The sequence below is a fragment of the Microchirus variegatus genome (genome assembly GCF_963457635.1).
Source record: "Microchirus variegatus genome assembly, chromosome: 23".
NCBI classification, from domain to species: Eukaryota; Metazoa; Chordata; class Actinopteri; order Pleuronectiformes; family Soleidae; genus Microchirus; species Microchirus variegatus.
In genome coordinates, this window is record NC_139824.1 from 11,257,698 (window position 1) to 11,267,204 (window position 9,507).

At 40.7% G+C, this 9,507-nt stretch overlaps 1 protein-coding gene across 1 annotated transcript; it reads left to right on the forward strand.

Annotated features, from left to right (window-relative positions):
* Window positions 1–996: 996 nt before the first annotated feature.
* rnf150a (ring finger protein 150a) lies at window positions 997–9,280 on the forward strand (the record flags this gene model as incomplete). Its single annotated transcript, XM_083909168.1, has 7 exons — window positions 997–1,468; window positions 4,963–5,213; window positions 5,748–5,819; window positions 5,987–6,069; window positions 6,233–6,329; window positions 7,158–7,368; window positions 9,162–9,280. 7 exons carry the CDS (start codon window positions 997–999, stop codon window positions 9,278–9,280), a joined length of 1,305 nt encoding a protein of 434 aa, XP_083765294.1.
* Window positions 9,281–9,507: the final 227 nt, after the last annotated feature.

Below are 9,507 nucleotides of genomic sequence, written 5' to 3' on the forward strand. Positions count from 1 at the left end.
GTTTTATTATTAATGGTTATGATTATTAATAGTGTATTTAATTGACCGTGGCTATTAGTTTATATGTGTTGTTACAAGAATCGTGTTGTTTTCTTGGACGCTTTTTGCTTGATTTTCCATTCACTGATATACTGTATGCTAATTATCAAAAATGTTGTTAAAGACAATATAAATGATAACAAAATAATGACAACAGGCTGCTTCACTTTTATCATGATAAAAAAAAAATCCACTGAATATTAACCATGAATAGGATTTTTTGGTGTCATTGCTATGCTTGTATTTTGGTTTACATTTCAAAGTTCAAATTTATAACAGTTTTTTTTTAATGTACAAAACGAAAAACCCCTCATTGCCTTCATTTATGCACATTTCTCATAAAGTTTTCATATCGTACAGTTCACTGACAGCAGCGCCGTTCCCGAGACGCCACATGGCCGCGCTTTGCTGCTCGTACGCGGCTGTGACGACACTCTGGGAAATAAGATTTGTCTGGGCTTTTTATGGCCTTTAGAAAGGTTTTACAAATATGAAACTCCATGAATTTAAAATATAGAATATAAAAGATCTATAAATGCCCGTGTCCACGTCTCGATGTGTCCTGTGGACAGTTTTACAGGCGCCTCGTTTACGTCTGTGGTCAATGGGAAAATTGCGTTTTGGGCCCCATGAATATTTTGTTGTTGTTGCAATATAATAATTGTCTTCTCGGCAGAGGGGGCGGTGCTGTATCAGCTGGAGACGGAATGCTTTGAGTGTAACACAGGAAGTCCGCCTGACCCATCCATGACAACAACACACGGCGGCGCCTGCAGGTGTTATAGTCTGTCTCTGTGTGTGGTGGACTCTCGCAGGCAGCTCTGGGCTTCCTTTAAATGAGGGCCGCCGCCTGGCCCTGACTTTACGTGAATGCGTCTGCAACCTGTGGTTGGTTTTTAAAAGACCAGGAGTTTTTCCACTGAGGAAGAGGAGAAGGAGGAGGAGGAGGAGGACGCAATGGCACCGTCGCTCATCCGAGCGTGCCGCAGTCTGGCTCTCTCGACGTGGTTGCTGTCGTTTTGCTTCGTCCACCTGCTCTGCCTGGACTTCACCGTGGCAGAGAAAGAGGAATGGTACACCGCCTTCGTCAACATCAGCTACCAGGACCCCGTCACCTCGGAGGTTCGGACAGAGAAAACCGAATGCGGACGCTACGGAGAGCACTCGCCCAAGAAAGAAGCCAAAGGTCTGGTTTTGGTGCCCACCCTCCCTCAGGACAGGCAGGCGTGTGAGCCACACGTCCCCTTCCCTCCTGTCCCCCTCCCTCCTGTCCCCCACGCCACCGCCTCCTGGGTGGCTCTGGTGGCTGCGGGAAACTGTACCTACAGAGAGAAGATCCGTAACATTGCGAAGTTGAACGCCTCGGCTGTTGTCATATACAACACTGGCTCCAGCAGCCCCAACGAAACCATAACAATGCCACATCCAGGTAAGAGACTGTGTGTCCTCACTCTTTCACTGTCTGTGTGAGTAGTCATTACCACATTATTGTGTCTTTAATTTAGTGCAGTGTCTCCCAAACCTTTTTTCACACATTAATATATCATAAAATACCCCAACATGAATTAAAACTTGTACTAAATCTAAAAAAAATAAATACTAAATGAGTTCACACTTTGTGGATTAAACCTATCATCTCCATGTTAATGTCAAGTACACAGACTGAGGCAACACCATTGTGCTAGTCAAGCAAGACAACTAAATAAATAAATAAATGACCCTTCCCTTCTGCCTGTAACTTAGACTTGACTTTATTGATCCCTTGGCATGATTTACAGCAGTGTACAGTGGTGAGGACATAGAGCAGAAATCTAATGTAAAAAAGAAAAGTAAACAAATATAGATAGAACAAAATAATATAAATATAATGGATTAATTAATTATTGCACAGTTATTGAATGGGCGCTGCATACAAACAAACTCTCCCTCGGTCACGTCTGATAGTATTGCTTGACAGAGCCTGTTTTCAGATGAAGGGTGTGGTGTACAAATAATGTTACATCATCGTTTGATTTGTTTTTTTGCACAGGTATTACAATAATATCACACTTCTTTCTACTAGGACTACGATACAATCAATCAATCAATCAATCAATCAATCAATACTACGATTTTCCCTCATTAATGTACACACAGCATCCCCATTTTGACAGATAAACAGAATTGTAGAAATTTTTGCAAATGTATTAAAATTATTTATTATTTTATAACAACAACTGAAATATCACATCACTGAAAAAAGTCATACGCTATTGGCAACTATTCATTGCACAGGTTGGACATATTGGATATTGATGCGTTCAGAGACTGAAGATCTTTAATCACTTTGCTGTTCTTGAGCAGGGTTTCTCACACCTGATTCAAATGGTCAGCTCGTCAGTAAGCTCTGCTGAAGCCTGATAACGACCCATTTATTTGAATCGGGTGTGTGGGAGCAGGAAAAACACCTAAGACATGCAGGACAGTAGCTCCCCAGGACCAGGAGTGACAAACCCTCTTCTTGATGAAGCTTTAAAGTCCATTTTCCTGTCAAATTCCAGTCAGAGATTAATACTGAATCTGATTTAATCCTCTCTCCATGAGTCACTTAAAACCATACATGTCCCTCTCATATCAGTGCTGCAGCCTCTGAGCTTAGCGTAGCATAAAGACATGCAATTTGACTTTTAGGATTAAAAAAACATCCCATGCGTTTGTTTAATCCACTTAAAATACAATGCAAAGATGTTAGTTTGATCTTTCAAGCCAGGTTATTTGCTGTAACAGTCTTGTACTGCTACTGACCGACCGCACAGTGTGGTTCAAATATAATATAATGAGCTAATTAAAGAGCATTTAAGGTGCTTTACTGTTTGACAGAGCCATGCTAGACCCTGTTTTCATACATCAGCTTTTAAATGTGCTGGCACACATTAAAAGTGGTGTCATTTTCTCATGCAGCTCTCCACAAGAAAGCGAGTAAGCATTTTCTCCAAAATGTCAAAGTATTTGCAATTAAATACTCTGAGTCATTTGGCATTTACCGATTGTAAAGTGGTGAATTCTGTGGTGAATTCTGTGGTTGACTCGTGTCACAGTTTAACCAAATCAAACTGACTTACTTACTGAGTCAACAAAATTGCCCTGTTAGGCTTTCGTTCTTCCACATGCTGGCCTATAATGGGTAGAATCTGTCCACAAGATCAGCCTCAGTCTCAGACGTTGCCCTCCTGTTTTAGAAACATCTATTTTTGTCTGCTCAAGGCTGCGTCACGGTGAACAGAAGGAGATGAGAGTAAAGGCTTAGAGAAATCTTACATGCCTGATTATGCCGTCTGTTACAGTGTTTCTGTTGCTATGAAGCCGAGGTTCAGTCATACATGAGCTCTGGATTCTGCTGGTGTGTTTATTAAGGCTGTTGGTACATCACGGCGATTCACCATCGACACACCATATGGTCCCACCCAATAAAACCATAAATTGACATGTCAGGAGTGTGTGTTCAAGGCTATAAACAAAATAAGTGACTAAATACAAAGGTTTCCATGGTTGTGACGCAGTCACGTAGCCATGGAGTCCTGATGGTTTGTTTGTATTTCTATGGAAATACAGGTATACAGGTCATGTATCTCTGTAAACGCATTCATTTAAAAAAATAGTCTTTTTTTAAATAATGACAGGAAACAGCCAGTTGTCCAAGGCCCATATATGTTAGCATAAGCAGCAGTTAGCTGTCCAAATAAGCTTTTGTTTTCTCAGTTTTTTTGTTGGTAGCAGGCTTTGTTTTAGAGGCTTTTAGTACCTTATATGCTAGAGGTGCGATTTCATAATGACAGAATCAGCTGTCAATCTCAGTAGCCACAAAACTGTTCTTTGGTTGTCAACCAGACTGTTCCGGGCGCACAGGAGCTGCTGCTGTTGACACTTTGGCTAATTGAGGGAGTAAACTAGCCACTGTGGTTCCATGAAGCCACAGGCTACAGAGCACATATGATATAACTGTTCTGTTTTTTACAACCTCTTGACATGTTTAGGCATTATGACTCTTCTATTACTCCTTTATCCTAGATATCATTTGCACAATGGGCACTGAATAGTCTCAGTTTGTAGCGCTAGCTAGCTACCCATGAGCTAAGGTCCCTTTCAGTGATCTGGGCTTGATTCTACCTATGCTAGCCTTGACTGAACCCTGACTTCTTTGCGTCCCTGTCCAGGACATGATTATCCAAATTCTTCTTCCCTTTTTAGACCTTAATTTTTGCTTGAGTTGAACTTGAGTGGCACAACAGACCCAACCAAAACATAAACAGTTTGCGGCCTTTAACAAAATTAGTCACACTCATACCGCTAAGCACAAACAATGTGCAAGCTATAAAAATATTAAACATTATTATATATTCTTCTTTCATTGGACCTAATTATGTATATATAACCATGTAAATATCCATTATTTTCAATATACTACATGCAAAATAATTGATTTTGTGTTTGTTTTGTGGAAATAAAATGTTTTTTCCTTATATGCCAAATGTGGCCGAAAAACGAGTAATAAAACATATAATAAAATTCCTGTTTTATGCGTTGGAAGAAAACGTGTCTGTGTGATATCAACATGTGCAGGTTTAATTCGTTACAATGGTACATTTATTGCACTTAACGGTGTGAGTATAACACTTGTTTGTACACGGTGTATTTTAACCTTACTGTAGGAGCTGAGCCAATCAAAATACACAATCTTGCCAAAATTCATGCCATATGCATGAACACAGACAACAAAATGACCAAAAGAAGTAAAATTCACCCTTCAATGAAAATTTAAGTCATGAAAATTCTGCCTGCTCCATTATAATCAGTGAAGCCATTATTTCGAATGTTTCCCGCAGCTCTGATTCATCTCCTACATCGCTAACCTGGTGTTTTCTTGTGTTTCATGTGTCCGTGCAGATACAGGTGACGTTGTTGTCATCATGATCCCAGAGCCTAAAGGTCGTGAGATTGTGGCCTTGCTGGAGCAGGATATTCCGCTCATGTTACACATCACTATAGGGACGCGCAACCTGCAGAAGTACGTGAGCAGAACGTCGGTAGTGTTTGTCTCCATTTCCTTCATCGTGCTCATGATAATCTCTCTCGCATGGCTCGTCTTCTACTACATCCAGAGGTTCCGCTACGCAAATGCACGAGATCGCAACCAGGTACCGGACTGTGCTTATTTCAAACTGTAACTTTATCAAATCATATCTGTCTTACAGAGTGCACAGAGAGTGCATCAGTGCAGTAGAGAGAAACCTGAATTAGCCTGACAGTTGGGGAGCGCAGCAACCAGCTCATCCTTCCAGCCTTTTGAACTGACTGAGCAAATGCTTGCTTCGTCGGTAATGAAGGAGCCGCTGCCATGGCAACCATTGTTTGCTTGTTTCAAATTATGTTGATTTATGTCACACAAGAATTCACAATTAAAAATAATTGCTCTCAGTTTATTTGAGAGGCAGCCAAGTAGAGTAAAGCACTTGGAAGGTGTCAGTTTCTTGACACCTGACCCATCTTGTGTCACGGTCTGCTCAGCATAATAAACGAGGTCAGGTCTTTGTTCACTTTATTGATTTTCATCATACTAAGTTGATTGATTATTGTGTTTTAACTGAGTATTGAGATATTGGAATACTGCTTTCCTCTGTTGATGTCGTCAGTAATAAGTAGTTTCTTCATATATTGTTATTGTCTTACAGAGACGTCTTGGAGATGCTGCCAAAAAAGCCATCAGCAAGCTTCAAATACGAACCATTAAGAAAGGGGACAAGGTATATGATGTTTTCGGAACTGAAAGTAAATTATAAATGTTTTTGCTGTAGTGACTTGTAGTGACAAAATGTAAAAGTGTATTGGATTTATGCTGTATTTACAGTATGAGGCTTATAGATATATACAGGAGACTTTCCTATGTCTGTGCCTTTGCTCTGTATTTTAGGAGACTGATTCAGACTTCGACAACTGTGCAGTTTGCATTGAAGGTTACAGGCCTAATGATGTCATAAGGATATTACCATGCCGGTAACGTTTGTTTGATCACTGTTTAAAATGAGCGCTGTCCTCAGGGCACAAAGGAAGTACATGTTATTTAACTTAAAGAACACGCCATTCACTGTACACTGTTTTAGCTGTTGTTCGTGTGGTTGATATTAATCAAGCGTGCACTGCCGTGTTGTTTTGTCAGACATGTCTTTCATAAACACTGTGTAGACCCATGGCTACAAGATCACCGGACGTGTCCCATGTGTAAAATGAACATACTCAAAGCCTTAGGAGTCCCAGTAAGTTCCTTTTTTTAACTTATATGCACATGATATTTCTTTATATGGTATTCGGGTTAGTTAGAGTACATTATATGTAAACATGCAACTGCTTAAGATTCTCACATTTAGGCTAATCTAACCTTAAAGTCCCTGTAAAGTGTTGCTTCTCTACATGTTTCAATATAGGAAACTTTAGTGTTTTTATGTAGGAGCTGCGTTTATGTCAATATTTGTTCCAAACAGGACAGAACACTCCAGAGGACACAGACTCATGCATATATGCGTTAGTTGGGACTGTTTGCTGAACAGGAAGTTAGATAACCGCGTGTTTACATTTATATTATGTACAAACACAAAGGACATGTTTATTATCACTTTACAGGGACTACAGAGATATGAAATGAAAATGTGTTTGTTTTTTGAGACGTGTCCTTTTTTAACACTACTTTAATCCATATTTATATTCAATGTAATGGACTGTTTCACTTTGGTGGCCTGTTAATGATGTCATCCACTTGTATCCGTCTCTGATGTTGTGAAATGACCATGAAAGCGTTATAAAACTTAAACTGATTTTAATGAGCGCTCGGACAACATGTACAGCATACTCGCACATTAATGTCCTACATACTCGATCACTCCCGTATTACACAGTGCTAGATGTATGACTTCCAGTTACTTTCGTGTCTACAATAAAGCTCAAACACACCTGATTCAAATGGTCAGCTCGTCAGTAAGCTCTGCTGAAGCCTGATAACGACCCGTTTATCTGAATCAGGTGTGTTTGAGCAGGGAGTGAGAAACCCTGGTCTAAAACATCAAACTGTCAAATATTGTGTGTTCCAGCTCAACGCAGACTGCTCAGATGAGATTCCTCCAGATTACGACACTTCTGTCGGTGGTCCGCCCACCAACCCCATCAGCGGGGCAAGTGAAATGACAGTCAACGAGAGCTCGGTGGTTCTGGATCCCGTAGGCAGAGGGATCGGCCTGCAGCAGCTCCAGGCTGACGCGGAGACAGCACTCCAGGCAAGGGAGAGCCACATCTTTGCCAGCAGTAAGTACACAACATGTTATATAAAGCTCTGTCACAGCGTGTTTGCACAATTACTGTGTCATGGTTTTACGCTGCATATGTAAATAATATTTCAGTGCTATGCTATGCTATAAATATTTTAGGCTCAAAGATAGTGTACATTTAAACCTTTGAATGCTGGGCTTTTTATGATGGATACTGCAGTAAATGTTATAAGTATGTATTCCATCACTGGCCTGTGATGAGATATTTTAAAACTGAGAAGTTGCAAATGTATTCAAACATAATAATTTACGAGGAATCGTTGTTCTAACGCTGTCCTGCCACTGTTATCTACTGCTTTTTATCCTCTCTTGGGTGATGCACAACGAGAACTAGTCTCTCTCCACAAAGTCACAAACTGACCCACATGCAAACGCCCTGTTTTTTAAAAGTATACTATATTAATGCTGTACAGCTGTTGCTTTACCCTGTTTACCACCTGCTAGCTGCAGTATTAAAGGTTTACAGTGTGTGTGAGTGCGAGTGCTCATACGTCATACTGCCAGAGCACAGATGTGGCCACAGTGAGTCATGCATTTATAACATAACCACATCAGGGCAAAACATTTCTCTAAACATTATTATTTTTTAAATGTAAGTTACAATGCTGCAGATTTCCCTAACATGATTGATTCACTGCCTTGATGCTCATGAAACCCTAGTTTGTGTTTGCTGAAATGCTAATGAATGCATATTTACATCCGATATCACTATGCAAATATAACATTTCTTTAAATTAAATTAAATTTGGCCAAAGTTGGGTGCTCAAAAAATTGTTGCAAAAGTAGACCGTACAATGAGAAACTAATTAAAACAGTAGTGCATAACTTTTCAGTGAGTTCACACAAGGAAGTGATTAGGTACATGTTATTGCAGACGGAGGGCGACAGAAACATTGGGCTAGTAAAGCGAGACAGCTGCAAACAGGTTGGAGTAAGACTAATAACACAAAGTGAATTCAGCTGAGCAGAAAACGGCTGTCCACCCACACACTGCAGCTGTACACACACTTTCTCCCTCAGCTAGGTCTGAAAGTATCGCCCCTATATATATAATAATAATGTTATAGTTTCTTTATTGCATAAAATATAGAGGTGTTTGTTTCTATTATTTAGCTTCAATGAGTGAGGTGGTTATGGTTAGTTTTTTTCCCCCTCATTCTTTACTTTCTGTTTCAAATTTCAAACTATGGTACCTCCTCAACGTGGGCAAAGTCAAACTAGTGATTGGTGACTTGTAAAGCAGTTTTTTTAACACACTGAATCATAAGAATCAGTCAATTTAAAAAGATTTGTTCTGTACTTGACCCAAGCACAGACGCAGTGCTGTCGCTAAATACACCAGACTCCTCTGGTTTCCTTTGCTAAATGATGGAGATTAACCCACGTTTTTAGGATCATTAAGTCTTTTTTAACTGATCTACAGTTCGGCATCGTTCGGCTTGATTCTTGTGTCAGACGTCGTGCTCATCATGCCTCTTCCTGTGACGTCACGCATAGTAACGCCTCAGCTCGCTTGAAACCTCGCCAGATCAGGTACCAAACAAAGTACCAGGTGCTATCGCTAATGGAAACACAGAATAACTGTGTCGTACCGAGGCGAGTCGGGCCTCACTAGTGGAAAAGTGGCTTAAAAGTTATGCACTGCAGCTTTAAAGGAGCACACCAAGAGTCAAACCTTTTTTCACAGGACTCGATTGTCCCTGTTCAGAGGTACCGATGTGGCTGCATCTTTCAGTGACCTGTCAAATGATTCCTCCCCCGTCCACACAGGTGAGCACCAGCCTCCGCTCAGCACTGATTCAGACACTTCTCTCATCGAGGGCATGGAGATAGGTTTGTCCGAAATGGACCTGTCCACAGAGCAGGAATGTGACGAGTCCAAATCCTGAGCCAGTCCGAGCTGAGAAAACCCACGATCACCAGGAAAAGGAGGACGAGGGCGGGGCCAGGTGATCAGTGGCCAGGAGAAAGTGACATGAAGATGGGTAAATGAGCAATACAACCCATAGCAGCACAACAAAAAAAACCTAGTTCTGTCTGAACTACTCATAAAACAGATTAGCTTCTGTATCGTGTGGACATGTTGCTCGCTCGTTGTCTTGTTAGTGAACACAGC